This window comes from Talaromyces proteolyticus, assembly GCF_021365285.1.
Source record: "Talaromyces proteolyticus strain PMI_201 chromosome Unknown BGW36scaffold_16, whole genome shotgun sequence".
Taxonomy (NCBI): Eukaryota; Fungi; Ascomycota; class Eurotiomycetes; order Eurotiales; family Trichocomaceae; genus Talaromyces; species Talaromyces proteolyticus.
Window position 1 is genome coordinate 190,470 of NW_025764292.1, and position 19,586 is coordinate 210,055.

At 44.5% G+C, this 19,586-nt stretch overlaps 7 protein-coding genes across 7 annotated transcripts; 2 read left to right on the top strand and 5 right to left on the bottom strand.

Moving 5' to 3' along the window:
- Positions 1-2,092: 2,092 nt before the first annotated feature.
- Positions 2,093-2,488, bottom strand: BGW36DRAFT_258190 (uncharacterized protein; the record flags this gene model as incomplete). The annotated part of the gene is made up of 1 exon (XM_046210042.1): positions 2,093-2,488. A coding segment is annotated over one exon (396 nt), but the record flags the coding sequence as incomplete, so codon positions are not given.
- A 1,342-nt stretch (positions 2,489-3,830) lies between these two features.
- BGW36DRAFT_330738 (Metallo-dependent phosphatase-like protein) lies at positions 3,831-5,279 on the top strand. The gene is made up of 4 exons (XM_046212821.1): positions 3,831-4,019; positions 4,079-4,548; positions 4,603-4,895; positions 4,954-5,279. The coding sequence occupies exons 1-4, from the start codon at positions 3,890-3,892 to the stop codon at positions 5,213-5,215; spliced, it is 1,155 nt and encodes a 384-aa protein (XP_046065441.1). The 5' UTR covers positions 3,831-3,889; the 3' UTR covers positions 5,216-5,279.
- Positions 5,280-5,862: 583 nt separating this feature from the next.
- BGW36DRAFT_442171 (uncharacterized protein) lies at positions 5,863-6,396 on the top strand (the record flags this gene model as incomplete). The annotated part of the gene is made up of 1 exon (XM_046221573.1): positions 5,863-6,396. The coding sequence occupies one exon, from the start codon at positions 5,863-5,865 to the stop codon at positions 6,394-6,396; it is 534 nt and encodes a 177-aa protein (XP_046065442.1).
- Positions 6,397-7,197: 801 nt separating this feature from the next.
- BGW36DRAFT_308974 (uncharacterized protein) lies at positions 7,198-8,820 on the bottom strand (the record flags this gene model as incomplete). Its single annotated transcript, XM_046212377.1, has 1 exon — positions 7,198-8,820. One exon carries the CDS (start codon positions 8,818-8,820, stop codon positions 7,198-7,200), a length of 1,623 nt encoding a protein of 540 aa, XP_046065443.1.
- Positions 8,821-10,025: 1,205 nt separating this feature from the next.
- On the bottom strand, positions 10,026-10,886 carry BGW36DRAFT_308883 (glycoside hydrolase; the record flags this gene model as incomplete). Its single annotated transcript, XM_046212367.1, has 2 exons — positions 10,026-10,677; positions 10,780-10,886. The coding sequence occupies 2 exons, from the start codon at positions 10,884-10,886 to the stop codon at positions 10,026-10,028; spliced, it is 759 nt and encodes a 252-aa protein (XP_046065444.1).
- Positions 10,887-11,788: 902 nt separating this feature from the next.
- On the bottom strand, positions 11,789-13,321 carry BGW36DRAFT_402067 (FAD/FMN-containing dehydrogenase; the record flags this gene model as incomplete). Its single annotated transcript, XM_046218823.1, has 3 exons — positions 11,789-11,913; positions 11,978-13,127; positions 13,181-13,321. 3 exons carry the CDS (start codon positions 13,319-13,321, stop codon positions 11,789-11,791), a joined length of 1,416 nt encoding a protein of 471 aa, XP_046065445.1.
- Positions 13,322-15,128: 1,807 nt separating this feature from the next.
- BGW36DRAFT_402068 (putative zinc finger protein) lies at positions 15,129-19,538 on the bottom strand (the record flags this gene model as incomplete). The annotated part of the gene is made up of 8 exons (XM_046218824.1): positions 15,129-16,101; positions 16,174-16,446; positions 16,498-16,609; positions 16,658-17,248; positions 17,312-17,734; positions 17,791-17,983; positions 18,044-18,308; positions 18,454-19,538. 8 exons carry the CDS (start codon positions 19,536-19,538, stop codon positions 15,129-15,131), a joined length of 3,915 nt encoding a protein of 1,304 aa, XP_046065446.1.
- Positions 19,539-19,586: the final 48 nt, after the last annotated feature.

The window sequence follows — 19,586 nt, forward strand, 5'->3', positions numbered from 1 at the left end:
AGGTATTGAAGGCTGAGACTGGGAAAGAGATATAAGTTCGCCTGGAAGATATTCTGGAGGTTCATATTGAAGATAGATATCTTTTTCTTGTCCTAGATTTGGGATCATTGAGATTGGGTTGGGAGAAACAAAGGCGCTTGTCTCAGTAGCGGTTTCCGTTTCAAGAGAAGCAGCAGGAGCGGAAAGAGCAGGAGAGTCATCTGTCGCATTGGACGGACCAGCACAATCATCAGGGTCACATGTTACAGAGCACATATCCTCGAATTCTCCCAATGGTATCCCTAGACGACGCATTATTTTGCATGGCTTTTCGTTGCGGAATGTGCAGGATGGCCCTCGGCGAGACCAGGCGCAATTTGTGCACGTTCCTCGATATCGATATTGACCATCATCTTCCAGCAAAACAATACACTCATTCATGGGAATCGCGTGAAACTTGCAATGCTTACAAACTGCGGCTTTTGGAACTTCAACACCAGCCAAATATGCCCACAGTGCCCGTCTGTAGTTGGAGTTCTTTGGGTCAAATTTGCGCTGCACACCATTCTCCCAGTTTATTTGTCGACGAAGCTTGCCATCTTCCTTCAACTGGGCAATTATCCTCTCTATGCACTGTGTCTCCACTAGGAATAAAGGGCACTTTGTTAGCCATGCTTAGGAAATAGACTTCATATCTTACTCGTAATGAACGGATATGGCTAGATACGGTTTGTAAGGACTGAAGATAGAGCAATCCGTCGTAGGACAACAGTTGTGTAGAGGTCCAAAATTCTATCATAGAAAAGAAAGAAAGAAATATTAATGAGAGAAGATGGTTTGTACGGTCAAACAGTTGGAAGACCAGATGATGATTCTTTAAATAGTGAGTAGAGTAGAAGAGAAATAAGCAACTAATTGACCGTCTAGATGATCGAGTATACCGTTGCTATCAAGTCAGAGTAAAGAGGATTGAAGGATAGCATCGTGTGACACATCAAGAATACTGCGTCATATATAGTGTTTGATACTATTGTCAGAGAGCTGGCATGGTTTGAATTCTGGTGGTGGGTCGAGTCCCCTTTGGGTACTGCCTGTCCCCATGTGTGCTGATTTCCGTAATGGTGGCAATTTTCCGTCTCAAGATCTGCTTCAGGTGCCGCAACATACACGATTTACAGGAGAAAGCCCACGAATATTAACAAAATTGCACAACACCGTAATGGGTAGACAATAAGCCGTTTCAGCTGAGACTTATGAGGTTGTTGCTGGATTCTGCACATAAAAGGGATTACTGACTGGACTTGAGTAAGGAAAGATGGGGAAATTTTGGCACATAAACAAATGCGTTTGCAATACATGTGACTGAGAGTGCCTTAGATAACTCACAATGCCGTTTCTGAGGCGCTAGAACCTAACGCAAACGAGAAATATTAAATTTATCAAGTCTAACACTATCGATTCATGTAGAAGACGGGCTACAGACCTCAAATAATACGCTTACAGCAGCCTCTAAGGTGTAGTATATGCGAAGGATATTAGTCAAGTCACTCAGATTCAACCTGCTTAGAGTGGCGAGTTGTATATGACTTCTGAATTCAAGTACATGAAGTAACTGGGCAAAGCGAGGCTCGCGATGCCAGTGTCAGGCTGTGGAATCAATGCGGTCAGAAGCGTAGCAAAGGCAGTCAACTGACGTTTGACGTGACCCCAGACCTAAGGAAACTGATAAGAAACAATGTTAAAACTACCATCCTTAACTCCTTGCCAAAGGCTAATACTGTTGCTCTAACGACAGTAGCATGGATTCGTCCCGATTACAATGCCCCTATCAAAGACATGAAACACTGCAAGCTACCTCTATTTGAGATTAGTGAGACTAGGAGATAATCCTCTTTTTGGAATTGACAGTAACAAAGGCGCGACGTGGAGTGCCACCTGCTGCAAACTTCACACAGGGAGATGGGCTGTCCTCACGCTTCAGGATCGGCTTGTCGTCTTGCTCAGCTTCCTCGTCAGCGCGCTCTTTCCGTTTAGCAGCTCGCCTTTCAGCAGCTCGGCGTAAATCCTCTTTGTACGTTTCCGGGTGGTAGATTTTGAGCTTTTGCTTGGTGGTAAGGTGTTCACCAAAGCAGTAGTTGGCACAAGCCTGCCCCCACGGACCCATGGGAAGTTTGGCTTCAGCGAGAGCAGCGCATGGGAGAGGGTTGCGCAAGGTGCAGACGTCGGTACGATGGTACCAGACGCAGTTGGCACAGCAGCCCCTGGCAATATATCCTTGCTCGTCATAGGCCACAACGCACTTTGGAAAAGGGCCAATACTGTTGCGGCATCTGGTACACTCGAGTAGTGGGCCGACCTCGTAGCCATGAGTGTAGATTTTGGCCGCTCTGCGCTGGTAGCTATCGTCAGGATTGACCTGTAACTCACGCTCACGCCACTCAAGGTCACGCTTAGGATGATTAAGCTTGCTGCGGCATTTGCTGAGATTGAGAGTGTGCACAGGAGTAACATGAGGCTCCGCGAACAGGTTGGTTCTGTGGCTGGATGGGGTCTGTGGAGCATCAGAGGGCTGCTCAGGGTTGATAGATTGCTGCGAATGAGTGATAAGCGCCATTTCAACAGCCCTATCCATTGTACGTACAGGTTAGTATGTGAAGTTATCAGGAACATAGATGCGTATCGCTACTTACAGTGAACAATGAGTAGTCTTTGTGAATGGCTAATAATGGCCACAAACTAAAGTCTAGATAGAGCGTTTCCAAACCAATGCTCAGGAAGAAGGAAGAGGTGAAAGAGGAGGGAAAGGCATTCATCTTTTACCAAATATACAGTGGGAGGCGCTATGCCTAAAAAGAATGTTAACAAACGGTGATTTTTGAACAAGTCTCCACGTGCTAACTAATATCTTGAGAGTTACGTTACTTTCATTGTATCATCCTGCTCATTATCAAATACAAGATGTGTAATGGATTACTAAAATGATATATAAAAGCGTTTGTCTTTGAGAAAACATGAATTATGAGGCAATAGTATATTGTGTTGTCTATTGACAATGAAATATTGATTGACCTTGTACTGGAAGATATGGGGTATGTCGAGTTCTGATGTCGGCCTTGGCTTTTCGCCATCCTAATACAGTGTTTAGCAGTAGAATCCCGGTTTATTCTATGATATTTTCACCTATACTGCGTTATCAGAACACCTTGCCGTAGTTCGAAATGGGGTTAAGAGAGACTGACGTAACGCACAATATGCTTGATGGCAAACGGGACTGGTTGCTGATTTTCAGTGAACAATGGCATTCTTTGTCTCTTTTATGCCATTTAAATTTACAGAAGCAACAAAAGTCCTTCAGATTAAGAAGCAGCAAACGAACAACTCTAGCCACCCAGTACAGAAGTAAACACATGCAGTTGATATATGAGTTTCTAGAGAGTGGGCCTGGGCAAACCCGAATAGGGCAGCTTTTGTTCTGCGAATATGGAGATGCGGTCCCAACGCAGCTGGACCGTGCCAAATTGACGTAAGAATTGCCTTCCTCTCTTTTGGGTTAAACACTATTTTCTTCTGAAATTGACAGAGCAGTGATAATTTGCTAAAACCAGACTCGCCAATTGATATCGAAAGTCAAAAGGCAAAAGTAAACAAGGTTGCCGCTAAACTAGCGACATAGTCTGTGGCCTCTCGGATTGAGCGGGAGAACAACGTGGTTATCGCCGGTGAAATTGCCGATGCCCTCATAAATGGTACAGCTCGGAGCGATGTAACATGGGCGCACGTGGAGAAAAACATTATATGGATAGCAGTTTCTATATAAGTCAAACTTTGCTATCAATTGAACAAGATTTGACGCAAAGAATTTTTTTCAACATTCTCCAACTAGAGATTAGTGGTAGCGTTCGTGAACACCATGCATTGGGTTATTCTTGGGCTTTTTTTGGGGAGATGCGCGTCGGGATTGTCGGTGCCCAAGCCGCTTCGATTTACGTCTAGTGGTACTTTTCAGATAGCGGTATTTTCAGATCTGCATTATGGAGAGGGTATGTCCAGCCTTTCACACCAATTAGTAAATATGCTTACGACTGTCTCACTATCACAGCTGAGGACTTGGACTGGGGTCCGGAGCAGGATATCAACTCAACACGCGTGATGAATGCCATCCTCGATGTTGAAGAGCCTCAGCTTATCGTCTTGAATGGAGATTTGATCACCGGTGAAAACACGTACAAACAGAATTCCAGCAGCTACCTCGACCGAATCGTTGAACCTCTTGTTGAGCGGGGTCTGTCGTGGGCATCAACATATGGTAACCATGACAGTCAGTTCAACCTATCACGGCAAGATATATTTTGGCGTGAGAAGCGATATCGAAACAGTCTCACTCAAAGTATGGTGTGGACTGAGACATCGGGTGTTTCAAATTACTTCCTCCCAGTTTACTCCTCAGATGAGCGTGACCCTGTGCCCAAGGCGATTCTTTGGTTTTTCGATAGCCGTGGTGGAGTTAAATATCAGCAGACAGACGACAGGGGCAATACCGTAGCAATTTCCGACTTTGTCGATGAGTCAGTACGTGCACAGAATCCGAGAACAGCGAAGCAGAAACCACTAATCTATCAACAGGTCGTCAATTGGTTTACTACCACCAATGAGGTTCTTACTCGACTCTATCGCAAGACTATTCCATCCCTTGCTTTTGTACACATACCGACCACAGCAATGCTCGCATTTCAGCAAGAAACTGGGGTGGATAAAAATAGGGAACCTGGGATCAATGACGACTACCCTCTCGCTGCACAAGGCCCGTCGGATGGATCGTTCAATTACACTGACCAGGATATGCCTTTCATGAAAGCGCTGGCCAGTACGGGAGGCTTAATTGCTTCATTCAGTGGCCACGACCACGGCGATGATTGGTAAGCATAACGCAATAGTATAATTTACTTCTCGATCACTGATATGTTCACTATTCAGGTGCTTTAAATGGGATAAGCGGCTTCCAGGTATGGATGTAGCCGGAAACGGCGTCATTCTTTGCTTCGATCGACACAGTGGATACGGGGGATACGGTACCTGGACGCGTGGATCCCGTCAGATTCTGCTTGATGAAAAAACGTTAGGATCTCAGACCAAGTCATGGGTTCGTCTCGAGGACAGCACTATCTCAGGGGCTGTTACTCTAAATGCAACTTACGGACAAGACAAGTACCCTGCGGTATTGGACACCTTCACCTAAACCAATGGATCAACTTTCTAATAACATTTTGTTCAACCTGTCGTGGATATCCCCCAAGTGTGACATGTTTCTGTGAAGAAATACAAATCCCTGGCCAGTCGGAGTCATCTAAGCATTACTTCTCTTTGTCCCTTGTGTAATTTTTGTTCTTGCTTCATCACCGCGTATTCCACCCACAAAATGAGGCCATGGGCTCATAAAATTTACTATTCTACCACCGAAGTCCGGGACCAACTATAGATACCGTATAATTCGCCGGCTATTACCGGTAAAAGTCTACCTATACAGGATCAAACACACGCTCTAAATTAACTTGACCTGATGACCTTTTTCCCCTTCTCACTATCATCTTTCAATATTTCTTGATTTTCTTGCTCTACGTGAAGACAGCAGATCATTGGACCAGGACTCTGCTGGGATCGTCCTCCAGCATCCACAACCCATGTGCCAGGCAGTCAGTACCAGTACCCTATGATGCTAGTGAGACGCCACCAAATGACGAATTTCAGTTCCATAGCAATGGGTTCCTCGTATTTTGCTCGGGGGTTCAGCATGAAAAGCGCCGTTTGAGGTGTCCCCGGCAGGTCCCCTGTCCCCCGCCAGAGACTTACTATGGGAAAGTAATCTCTATAGCTGGACAACATGGAATGGCTTTCTACACTCGTTTTTTGTGTCACATCTCATCTCATGTCCCTCGATGCGTGGCCGACTATTCCGGTTTCATCTATCGCCAGTGCAGTTCTTTCCATCATAATCAGCCCCACGAGGTCTACCAACCGCAGCATGGTCCTGGGTATGGGGTTTATTATCAACCGCAAGCCCCGCAATTCGAAGCCCATTTTCGATCGTGGAAAAAGTATACACGATATTGGGATCAAGTTCAGCTACAGATAGAAGCCCGCAGGGCACGAACACGTTCACCTCGAGGCCAGGGCTGCATGTATATTCCAAGCGGCCTCGATGATACCGATGACTCTGACAATATCTTGGCTGGTCTGGAGGACAAAGAGGATTTGGAGATAATCGGTGCCGGTGATAGATGGGATCCACAGGATAGTGACGAGTCTAAAGGGTTTGAACAAGATGTGGTCTTCGTTGACCACGGGCCTGTAAAAAGAATAAATACACACTACGCTGTTGTCGAAGAGGATGAAGATTGGGTTGGCGTGGAGTGTTCTTGAGACTTCCTCACATTTCTAAGATTCCCATCCCATAGCCACGGAGTATTTACATAAGGAATTTTGGCAAAATGGTTGTGGATGGCATATGGTAATGATCAATTCTGCACCGATTTAGAAGGGTCAATCGACCATGCCACGAATTTCAAATTGCATCGCATAACTGCTGCTTTTACCTGCCACTAAAAGAACGATGATATCGTAATCAAGTTCATCGAGGACAAATTGTTAGGCATCGAATTTATTGCGGTCTTGGAATCAACAATTCCATTTCAATTGACTTCTCTCCTGGTCAGAACAATGTGGAGAAGATGCCCTCCAAATTTGCGTTTACTCAGGGCACGCGAATAATACCAGATCTGTGACTTCTAGGCTCTAGTTTGAGTAGAGTAACTGGAACCACGATAGTAGGAGGCGCTGGTCTCTATTGGCGAGGTTCGTCGCTGGCATTTGTGGTAAGCTCTAGTGTATATCAAGCTGGATAGTATTTGAGATACTTGATATGACGCTTGAGCTGGAGATATTCCAATACTTCTAAGACGAAAGATTACGTGGTTATCATATCGTGATTAGGCAGAGGATGCTTTTCTATTAGATCAGTGTGCAGTCGGTCTAACGATGTTATGTAGGGATTCACAAAACTTCACTATACGATCATATGACCATAAATAAGAATTAAAACGCTCCTTATGAAACCCACTTTTGATTGGAGACATACAATTTCGAAAGTCTTACATGTCGAGCCGGAGGACATGGGTGGGATTTTTTAATATTCAATTTTTAGACTAAGCCTCACGCAACAGTCTATTCGTCTAACACGATGCCAACATGTAATATCGCTCTCAGAACAAGGCTATCGATCTCATCTACACTCCTCGCTATGCCATAGACGTAGTTATCCGGTCTAACCAAAACTGCCACTGCGCGGTGCTCCTGCAACCACTTCAGGATGTTTCCGGTCATATCTCTAGCGTACTGGTCTCCTTCACCGAATTTTATTATTTTCCCCCTCAGGACATCTGAAAAAAGATTGTTCGTTTTTGCACCTAAAGTTTCCTGGCCATCGACATTTCCATACTGTTTAAGCAGGAGCCATCGTTTGCTTCCAAAATGGTCACACAACCGTCCCTGCTTGCATTTGATCTCCACCACTCCGTCCATGAATAACTTTCCGGCAACGGATTCCTGCTCAGCGGAGTTATCGAACAAACCAGGAGTTCCCAGATGCTCTGGATTCGGCACCGGAGATCTTAGAAGTTCCAAAAAGTTCTCATCTCGCGCTGCCGCCTGAACAGAATCCGTCATTGTAACCATGCTCTCTATGGAGACCGAAGTGGATATCAGCTTCCTTACTCTCCCTAATTGTTCGGCGGTCCAGTCATCGAAAATCTGCTCCGAAGTCCTATCTGGGTATCGAAGAGCAAGATCCAGTCTCCACGAAAGAGAAGCGGCATCGCGGACTCCAGAGTTCAAGCCCTGGCCCGTAAATGGAGGGGTGACGTGAGCAGCATCACCAGCGAGAAATATGCGTCCTTTGTTAAACGTCTCCGCCCAGGCGCCTTTCAATACGTACATTGCCGCCCTATCAAGAACTGCATTTTCCGGGCCCAGGCCAGAATCCTTCAAGAGTGGCCAGATGAACCCTGGATCAACAGCTTTTTCAGGAGACTCTCCGGGAAGGATCAAAAATTCCCATCTTCTTCGTTCCCGCACACGGAATACAGCAGATCGAGGTCGTTGGGGGTCAAGGTATTGCCGTGGGCCACTGTAGTCCTTCCAATTGCGGGCGATTTCTTCCGAGACAGGTGCAACATCGACAACCAACCAACGTGATTTATTACCTGGGCAATCAACGAGGTCAATTCCGGCTGATTCACGAACAATGCTATTGGCTCCGTCGCAGCCGACGACAAATCGTGCTGTCCACTTCTTTTTCTCGGCGTCGGTCCAGATCTCCACGTGCGTTTGCAAATCCCTAACATGCTCAACCTGTGTCGCACGAATCACACAAATATTTTCCTTCTCCGCACATGCAGTTCCCAAGACTTCTTCTAGAGACGGTTGATGTAGAGCAAAGGTTGAGCTGGTACCGGATTTTGAATCCCAATTGTATGGAATACGAGCTAGCGTCTGGCCAGAGGCGCCGATAAATTCACAGATGTTGGATACGCTATCGCGAATATCTGTGATGGCACTCTTGAATGCCGCGTCATGTAGGCCGAGCCCATCGTAAACTCTTAGATTATCGTGGCTAAGGCTCACAGCACGTGGAAGAGGAAACAGGGCAGGATGTCGTTCTAAAACAATAATTTTGTAGTCGCGGTATTCACTAAGCAATAGAGCAAGTGTTAGCCCAACAGGCCCGGCGCCTACGATGAGAACATCACAATCCAGCTGTGGCTCGGGGTCTTTCGTTTGGTCCGCCATTGTATCGATACGAAGCAGTATGGCCTCAATTTTGAACTGGAGAGGAGATGTTTAGGTAAGGAAGTATGTCGTAAATTAAAATGCTGTCGAAAATCCATCGACCAATTTCTTTGTTTCTCCCCCTTTTTATAGTAAATCTGATCAGAAACCTAGCTAGTTCGCGACAATTAGTCTGTCAACAGCACCCACACATCGTCTAGCATCCTTATCCCTATTTAACCAAAGGGTATCGATCGGATAGACACCATCTCGCAATAGTTTCATTGCATATTTTACTCGATTGCAATTTTTTTTTCTTCCTTATTAGGAGTAATTGATGACTTGCGAAAACGTAAATCTGTTAGTTGATTGGTTCTTCGGAGTTTTAGAAAGGATCGGCAGTCAAAAAATTTTTCTTTTGATTTTGGAAAAGAGAAATTACGAAGGCAAGAAAATGGTTCAGGCGCTATTGCTTTGTGGATGACATCATAGATTTTTGGAATTACTCACAAGGGTGAGAAGGAACGACTCCTTGTTTGTTGTTCTTGATGGCGTGGTTGCCAAGGATAAAGATGGGAATCAATGTTCTCCGCTGATCTACCACCTCGTAGGAAGAAATTGTTTGAGGTAAAGCACGGACCACAAAAGCAAGTCATCTTAGTCTTCGATAGTTTCAATTGCATATGTGTGCTCCGATTAAATGACGAAGATCATAGCAACAAACGATAGTTAAAAATATTCGGGTATCCCAGGCACTAAAATCATTTATCTATTAGCTATCACTGAAGAGCCAAGCTATACAATACGGAAAATATATTGAGAAATTAAGAACATTGTACAAAAGCATTTTTACATAAATTCTAAATATCATTCAGATTTATTTTATATTAACTCAGAAGGGAGGGCGATTAAATTTGGAATCGGATCAAATGACGTCAACTATCAATTTAGAAGACAATTCTCTTGACATCAATGTTAAGCATCAGTACATATGTATTTTATATACATGTCAACTAGTAGGGTCACATGAAAATATCGTGGATTGTAACTAAACTCAATACCTCAAAAATGTTCCGTTTTCTTTAAGTCAGTGAAGTGTGAATACTTCAATGACAGAATACTAGGTTCTTATCATCGTTCCACCTGCTGCACATGCCTTACTGACCACTTGCAAATCCAGCCCCCGCTACTTCTCGGTGCTACTACAGCCACAGCCATACCCTTACTTAAGAACCAGTCCAAAGTGCTGGGCCGGGAATTGTATAGTTGGAGATGGCCTCATAGATGTCAATCAAAATTCCCGGGTCTGTATCTTTGTACAGTTGCTCGCCCAATGTACCAGTCGGTGTTGCCGTTCCCGAGCCCGAAATAGCAATGTTGAAGCATTGTGGATAATTCTGCGCCCCGTCGGTTTGGCCCGCCGAATGTAGGGCAATGATCTCGTGACGGAGGACATAGTTTCCCGGTGCTATGCTCGTAGGAAGAGTGAGACTATACTGATTTCCAGCGGCGATAAGGTCATCGGTCGCCCAAGTCCCTGGTGGTGTGGCATCATTGATAAGACCGGTCGCGTCGAATTTGACGAATTTCAGCGTTGTTTTGTCAACAGTGGAGCAGTCACCATTGCAATTCGCTAAATAGTTAATTATAGGCCCGTGGTGTGAGCTAGGCCACGTCGTCCATTGGAAAACCACTTTGGCACCAGCAGTGGCATTGGCCGTCAGAGCACCCGGCGTCGCGTTTCGGTGGCAGATAATATTTGGACCGGCATATTCGGCACCATCCTCGAAACCGAGATCCGTTGCTGTGTTGGCCCATGCGATCGTTTTTGGTGGGGAGCTTTCGTAAGGATAGACGTCCTCGAGGTAGCCAGTGTAACTAGACTTGATGTCAATGTTTGTACAATTTCCACCTTAAAGAAAGATATAATGCCAACTATGATCATTGGTAAAAAAAAGACAAAAAGTCAATGGGACTTACTTGGTTGAACCGATAGTGATACTGCTTACGTAGCCATGGGCTGAAACTAAAGGGGCTGTAAACAGAACAGCTACCCCAGTTAGGGCGATAGTTGAGAGATGCACCATTTTATCGAGTTTTCCGTTCAGATAAGCAGCTGAGTAAATGCTGAACCAAATGATTCTCAAAATACCTTTTCAATGAAGAGCATTTAGTCCTCTTTATATTACGTTTTTGAAATGTTTTGCTCCAGCTGCCGATACTCCAATGCTTCATAGGTCACAGATCAACATATGACCTAGATGGTTTCATTTAGAAAGTAGAGTCCCATCCTAATTGGAACGGCTAGGTCGTGGCTTGCATTTGTCCATATATCCGAAGTATTGCAAAGACGAGTATTATTTCTCCCTACGTCCGAGGTATCTACATCCCGAATGGATCGTCTATCAAACCCGATATTCCATGCTATCCGACTTAACGTTGTAGTGAGCAAAATGCACATTAGCATTATCATATAAACAATTTATCAGTCGGGCAACTTGGTAAGTGAGAACTCCTATTATGTTTTACTGTCTTGTGGTCATGCCCAGGAAGTGGCGTTGGAGTGTTAAGTCTAGTCTATGTGCATAACCGACGCATAAATTGTAGATCGCTACTCTGATGCGGAAATGTAACTTGAAGCTAATTGCTCTTCTTAGCTTTGAGACCGATACCCCGCGAAATACCGGACTGAGATGCAGGAAATCAAATTTAACACTAAAGCAACGATCGTTAGTAGCGGGGAGTATCGGATGCAAAGCTTAGGCGCACTGCTCTTAAAATAAAAAAAATTTATTGTTTCGAGAGAGAATAAGCACCCACAGCCTGCTAAGCAGAAAATTCACAGTATTTTTCATATTCCAGAGGGCTTGTTAACTTTCATAATAGAGATTTCCCAGGTTCACATGAATTTCTTCGCCTTGCCAACGAATCCTCCATACCTGCTGCCCTCCAATCGATGCAAAGTGTGTAGCTTAGGCTAATTGTATATCTAGGTTGTTGCCGGCGTGATCGGGTTCGTTTTGTAGAATAGATTGTCAGGGTCATATCGGGCTTTGAGCACAGCTAATTTATTGGAATTGGCTCCAAAGAGAGTCCCTGACGTTACATCACCAGCTGCTCAAGTTTCAGCATTTACACGTCGCTTATCTCATATTAGAACCGGAGAGGAAGTACTCACGCTCTAGATAGTTAGCATACTCAAAAACAGTTGCTTGAGACGTTTGATTTCGTACGCGAAGAATTTCCTCCCGGCACATTATCTGCAAAAAACGAGCCCAACTGCGAAACTTTTCGTCGTTTTCGGGTTCCGACCATGACAGGTTAATAATACCCATATGAAGCTTCCCCCGTGTAGGAAATGCAGTGCTCTCCACAGCCACAGATCTTGTTTTGGTCATGTCGTAAAATTCTATAGCCAATATCGACTTTTGTAAGTCAGGTTCTTCACTAAGCTTCTTCGAAAATACTTGGAAAACGGATTCCACAAACTCCTTCCGAATCGGGGGTGAAAAAGCGGCCCCTTTACCAGTCTTTCGCCCGCCTGGTTCTGTCATCGGGTTGAGAAGGCTGTTCATCTGGGCGTAAGGGATTGGCCCAAGAGTGTTTGCTATTGGGCCAAGATCCAATACCGGGGTAAAGTGCTCCGTTGCTATTTGCTCTGTTCCGTTGTAGAAGCAAATCAAGACGATAATTGCGCTCGAAAATCGTGGCGGCACACCAAAAACACACATAACAGCAGCACGAGGGGTATTATTTTCGTTCAGCACATCAACGAGACTTCCGAGTTTGTCTGGTGTGAAAAAGAGTAACCCAGCGTATACCATATCTGGTTGATCGTAAGCCTTATATTGAAATTCAACGGCAACCCCAAAATTGTGACCCGCGCCGCGGATGGCCCAGAAGAGATCACGATTCTCGGTCTCTGTTGCCCTCAATACATCTCCGTTCGCAATGACCACAGTCGCTGAGACTAGGTTGTCGATTACTGCACCGTGCATTCCAGACAGCCAGCCAAATCCACCCCCAAGAGTTAAGCCACCAATTCCAGTATGGTTTACCGTCCCACCAACGGTGGCCAGACCATACTCTGCTGCAGCCTTGTCAACATCCTCCCACAATGCACCACCCTGAGCAATAATAATTTTCTTGTCATAATCCACTGTGACCTTTCGCATTTTGCTCAAGTCAATAACGAGTCCACCGTTGGTAGAGCTAGTACCACCAGTTGAGTGGCCACCACCCTTGACGGCAAGTTTGAGGTTATTTCTTGACGCAAATGTAACAAGTTTTGACACCTCACTTGCGGTTTTAGGGTAGCTGACGGCTCCCTATCGCAAATTATTAGTGTGCTATCAGCGTCTTTTGTCCAGAATCAGCTTACCGCACGTTTAACAGCGGTGGCGGACCATCTCTTGATGGCATCCTCATACTCTGAGGAGCTTGGCGTGACTAAATTGGTTTCGACACTGAGCTGTGAGGTAAGCTCTCTTATGTGTTTTGTATTGATATCAATTCGCTTCATTCTCGATTCTTAGCAATTATGGTTCGGTCTGAATCAATGCTTTGCCCGTCTTGATTGGTGAATGCAGAGTGAGACGAGAAGAAATGGCAATTGAATCACCATTGACTGAGTGAAATATCGAGGGAGGCTGTATGACCTCGAAATTAAACCCTTTATATAGACTAAATTTACCGTCAGCTATGGATCAATAGCGTCCGAAGCTTTAGCGATCTCAAAGAAAAGCCTTTTCTTTGTTTGGTATACGGACCCTGTCCATCACCACATTGACTGGTCACGGAGGTTGATCCTGAACTAAGCAAAGCTTTAGTTTCTAGACATTGACTACCTGGAACACAAATCTCATGACAACTGTGGAATTGCACTGTAAAGCAAATAATATTATCTAATTTTTTCATGTTTGTGAATATTGGAAGAAATAAACCCATCAATTAAGGACGGTCATAGGGGTAGAGCATCGTGGAATCTGAGCCAGCAATAGGTTTATTGTTCTTCCTGCCAGTTTTTACCTCCAGCAACTTTTATAGCAATTTTCCTCCTTTCTGCTGTAGATCGGGGGGTAGGCGAGCGATATGATACTAATATTGTGGGTTGGTAATGGTGCTGCCTCCATCTATGGAGCCTGGACAAAGAGATGGTAGACCAGCTGAACCTTAATATCCACATAGGTGGCTATCACCCTTTGTATGAGACCTCGTAGTTCAATTCGCGGAGGCAAACCAAGGTCACCTTCGAACAAAGATTGGTCAAGATATTAATCATCGACTCACTGGCTTCTCGTTTGCGAGACAGACGGAGCGGATGTCACCTGCACTGACTCGCGATTACATCTATATATGCTGGGCGAAAACAAAACCCTCACTAATGAGAATAAACAATAAAAGATAGCCACAGCGACTGGCATGTACCTTTATCATTTTACCCCGGCGTGAAAAGGGGAGCGGGTTGAGATCATGGCAAGCTTTTCAGACCAAATGCCATACCATCAAGAGTTTTGGAGGGAAAAAATGACCGAAAGCTTGATCCGATAAATTACTCAGCGTTTACTAGACAACACAATTGGTTTTGGTTTGAGGGAAATAGTAATATTGAAGTAGAGGAAGGTTCTGTCTACCTCAGTATTTAAGCTTTTACGACAACCAGTGAGGTGGGGAGTGCATTGCATTCTTAGTATCATCAAATTAGGAATAAAGCTTACCCCACTAACTGGTTCCTGCACTGCAATTTTAGCGTCCTCGAGGCGTTGAACCTCGACGGTCGTTTGGCGACTTGGCGACTAGGGCTAAGCGAACCTAACGATCGGGCACCGCGGGCGCTGGAATTACAAGTTAACATTTTCAAATAAACACAGGAATATAAAACTGAGGTATTGGTTAGGTCATAATTTATTGCTAATACTAAAATTACTATTGCTCTATATTCTAATCAGAGACAATTTAAATTAGATTCAAAGATGGCACTACATGAATGATAGCGAATTATATTTATGCCTTCCCGAAGAAAGACAGATCTTCGACGGCATGCACTGCATTTTTAGTTTTTTCGAGACGATGTATAGTTGTCAAGTGATTTATCACCTAGCACTAAGTAGGATTAGTCATTAAGTAGGTGGAAAGAAATTAAACACTGCACTGCAATTTTAGTGTCGTCGAGGTGCTGAAGTTTGGCCATTTGTAACTAGGACTAGGTAAGTCTGAAAGCATCAGTTATTACATTTAATGATGGATCAAATACCTCACATACCACTTCACTACACTCTATATATCTATTACAAAGCCACATTGATAATCTTGAATGATGCTTAACATGTTTACCTCCTTTTGTCGTGTATTTTCTCGTGCCTATTTCTATCGTACCGCCTAGAAAACGCCTTTGTGCACTGTGAACATTCAAACGGTTTTTCGCCTGTATGACTTCTCATATGGTCTTTCAGAATCCCTCGTCGAACAAAACTCTTGTGGCAATTGGGACATGGAAACTTTGCTGCTGTTTGTGATAGACTCCTCGTTAAGGTTGAAAATGATTCACCCAGATCACATTTTTCTGGATGGAAATTTTTCACGTGCTTTTCTAATGCATTATTGGACTTAAATCCCATTCCACCAGCCACACAGTTCTCGACTAGGCAGTGGAATGGCCGATCGTGGCAATCGACATGGTCTTTACGAGCCTGTCCATTCGTAAAGCCTTCATGAAAGTAGAAGCACAGAACCTTAGGGCAGCGGAATAAACGATCACCATATACCTTACCTAGTTCCACTCCTGCTTCGGCTGTCAATGACTCCAGAAGATTGCGATTTCGGGCTAAGGTATTCTTAAGCAGACTGATACTGACATTATTACGAGTCGCCACATCGTCGGCTTGCTGTAAACAAATGTGGTTCCAAATCCGAACGAGATATGGATAGAACTCATACTGGCTGAAGGACTCGCAATCCCAGACTGCCTGGTCAATGATACCTTCTTCCGGAAAGCCTTCTTCGTAGAACTTCAGAAAGCGATGCAACTGATGAGAAATTTTTGCAAGTCCTAGACCGTAGCTTGGCGATACTAGGCCTTCTTCAATAACCACTGGTTGTTTCTCAACTATGCTTTTGATATGCATAAACCAAGTTGATATCGCATAGTCCTGGAAAGCAAAGTCGCCTCTCAGTGCGTAAAGGCGAAGCTGCTCATCCTGGATGTCAGGCTGGAAGATATTTAGTGTGAGGTATCGTAAACAGCGGAGAGTGAGATCGCATTCTGCGGCAGCTATTACTAGCTCGTTCTGTTCCAATATAAATCTAAGCACGGGATGCGCAGAGGCCATGTCAGTCATAACTGGCCGGACTAAAAGTTTTGATGGGGTGATTTACGATCTCGCGGTACTGTGAACAAGCTCAACCCGGTTTCCCTTCAAGACTTGTACAAGCGATCCGCACAATTCCTCCACGCCATCGTTTAATCTACGGCCAACATCAAGCTCTTCAAGCCCATTCCATGGCTCCAAATCAACAGACACTGCCGCCTGTATTTCAGTCCATTTGAGAGGTCTTTTAGAGCAAACCATCCAGCCCAGTAACAACTGCGTGTATCTAAATTGTGATTCCCCCAGGTCTCTCTTCAATCGCTGTAATATCCTTGAATATCTGTATTGAAAGTCAATATAGATATTATAAGCAACGGTCCCATCAACTAACGCTTCATTGAGCTTGGTGGGAAGCCTTGCCGCTGTAATCTCTTCAAAGAATAGCGCCCTTGTCGGCTGTTTCGCCAGATTGTTCATGACCAATTTTGCAAAAAGGAACATTCCTAGGGTTGTGTAAGCGATTATTCAAAGACAAAGAAGCCAAATCATACCATCCGCCCTACTACTTATCATCTCTAGGACACGCTTCAGAGTATCAGGGCTAAAGTCAAATTTTAGCAGCTCACGGGCCCTCAGTTGGCAATATTTCTGAATATCCTTCTCGTTGTGCCGCGCAGTTAATGAAAGTGTACATTTCTCGTTAGTAGAAAATGCCTTTTTTATGTCCTCTGTTTGAGGTTGACTGAACCAAAGGACGCGATGTCTACCAGTTGTGGCGCCATCGTATTTCAAGACCGACTTTGAAAATGTGTCAAATAACTGTTTTCTCTGCTCTCTTGATTCGCATTCATCAATCCCGTCAATGACCACATATAAATGCGGGATTATCTCACAAAATACTTTAAGGATCGACTCAGCGGTTGGCAAACCAGACAGAACTGGAGTGTTTGATTGTGTCATTCTTTCGTGGCAGTAAGGAACTAGGTTGGGGTGTTGGCGGATCAACTGAAGCAGAACACTACGAATGATTTCAATGGCAGTGTCTCTTTCGTTGGACTCTCCCTGACAATAGAAATACACCGTAGTCCAGAAATATTTTGCTTTGCAAGCCTCGATGACGATCGAAGCTAAATAAGTTTTTCCTGGTCGATATTCGAGTGAGCATAATTTATTACCGTGAGTTTGCACTAAATGGAAAATCATACCTATGCCTGGACGTCCATTGACCCAATACATGGAACCAGGAAGCTCGGTGACATCGTCGGATAACCATGTTTTAACCTTTTGCTCTTCCAAAATCCACTCACCTATCTTAGGAAAACAATTGCGGTCGTGACAAATACTGTGGTGTCGACTTTCCATGTCTAGGCTAGCAAACCACTCACAAACTTTGTTAAATCTCTTTTCTTGCCGTTCTGTTTCCTTTCTCTCAAACTGAAGCGCATCTTGTTCAATTCTCAAGTTATGCTCACGGACTTCGTGAGCATCGTCAATGGGTTGTCCTTGACTATTAAGATATACTCGGATATTGTCTTCTATGATAGTGTTATGAGAGCGTATGCGGAGTAGGAGATGTGTGAGCCTGTCACTGAAGTCGTTCCAAAGAGACCGGAAAACAGGTTTCGGCCCTAAATTGCCGTTTGAATGAGAACCATTCTTTGACAAATAGGAAGACAAAGCAAACCTCTAACACTGTATATTTTGATAATCCATTCATGTAACTCGGAGAAATCGGAAATTAGTGCCGCGAGAACTCGTACCAAACTTGGATTCCATTTAAACACTTCTTTGGAATCTTCCAGCATGGGAAATTCATCTCCAACTTTCTCGTAGGCAGATAGAAGCGTATCAAATAAATCGTCGCGGTCTCTCGCAACCTAGCGCATTGGTATTTGTCAGAAGAGTAACGTATGAGTCCGTTGTTAGATAAAAAATACCTGGAAAAGCATCATGATAGGTCCCCAGACTAGGCACATAATGTTGGGGATGCACAGCTCGTCCTGCACTAATGTATTCAATTGTCTGACCACTTTCAAAAAGCCCTCGATACGCTGGAGATTTCGCAGAGACTGGTTCCGATTCTGTTTATTCTGGATTGCTTTCAATAGTTTTATGACCTTCGATGAGGTTCCTTGCTTGAAACTATCGAGCTGTTGCGGAGTGAACCTTCTCGCCGAATCCTTAAAAACCCTATCAAATAACCTTATTAACGTCGCATTATCGAATGCAACCTGCTCCTCGATGGATCTTTCCACATATGACAAAAGGGAGACTTCCGAATGAGATGTGTATATTTCTGTTACTCCGTTAGATGTAATCGCATTTCATGTTATATTTGTTATCAAACTTACCATTCGCATATTCTGTCTGCGGCGAATTCTGTGGAGATACATACTGTAGCAGAACTTCTTTTGCGGCACAAGCCGCAACGGCGGCAGCATAGTGTTGCCAGTCCTTACTCTTGTGACTATCACAATAGTCGCACACTCCCTTGATGATTAAACAGTTGAATTTGTCCCAAACGCCAGCTCCTTCCATCTCAAAGGCTATAATGTTCTCTAATTCGGCGTAATAATCACGATGCTGAGCGGATCTTATCACCGAGTTTGAGGTGCCAATACATCCAAAATGTATTTCAGGGATTGGCATGTAATCATCGATACTACTGAAAGACGATTTCGCCATACCCAGTCGCCGGCGGGCGATTAGCATATTATCATCGCAATGCAGATCCCTGCATGAAGATACCTTAGCTTCCTCGCATTCTGAACCCGACTTGGTGCATATTTCGCAGCTCCAATGATGCTTGTGGGTGTACTCTGGTGGAAATAATTTATCCTGACTTGGACCGGGATAAAATGGTTCCACTTGCGATGAAGCCTGCATCAAGGTTTTTAAATGGTCCATTGTGCCCGCACGAAATTTCTTTAGCAGAATTGGCGTCTTCCATCGATTCAAAAGTGCGAGGATTTCCTCATTAGGTCGGCCATGGACATCTAAGATGGTGTCCTTTCTATTGAACCTGTCCGCATATTGTCGGCCAAAGTCTAACTGAACGATTACTTCGCTCATAATAACATCGCCAAGAAGTATTTCCGACGCCTTATTATCAGGTCTGAAAGGGACAGCGCCACAGATGCCAACAAGAAGTGCGAGCCTTATGGAGTTGAAGCTTATTTTGAGGGATTGCGCAGAACTTGATGATGTGACGTTGCCCATGCCTGGCAATTTCGCAATGACGACAGGGTGGTCACCGACTTTGCCGAAGTCGTAGTCATTAGGATCGCCGACGCTTTTTCCATAGTACTGGCGACTATCATCCCATGTTTCATCCAGAGAACAGAGAACGGCGTTAACCTCCAGTGGCAGTGCACATATTATAGCTATTTCGAACCCGGCACGGTTCCGAGGGCGAGATTTTGAATGATTCATTTTTCGTACCAGAAGCCGTACTCTTCGGTTGTCATACTAGGGCCCGAT

Excerpts from the sequence above, each read along its gene's own strand:
- BGW36DRAFT_330738 (XM_046212821.1), top strand. The coding sequence starts at position 3,890 with ATGCATTGGGTTATTCTTGGGCTTTTTTTGGGGAGATGCGCGTCGGGA. Across the intron at positions 4,020-4,078 it reads AGATCTGCATTATGGAGAGG|CTGAGGACTTGGACTGGGGT; the intron begins GTATGTCCAGCC and ends TCACTATCACAG. Across the intron at positions 4,549-4,602 it reads CCGACTTTGTCGATGAGTCA|GTCGTCAATTGGTTTACTAC; the intron begins GTACGTGCACAG and ends ATCTATCAACAG.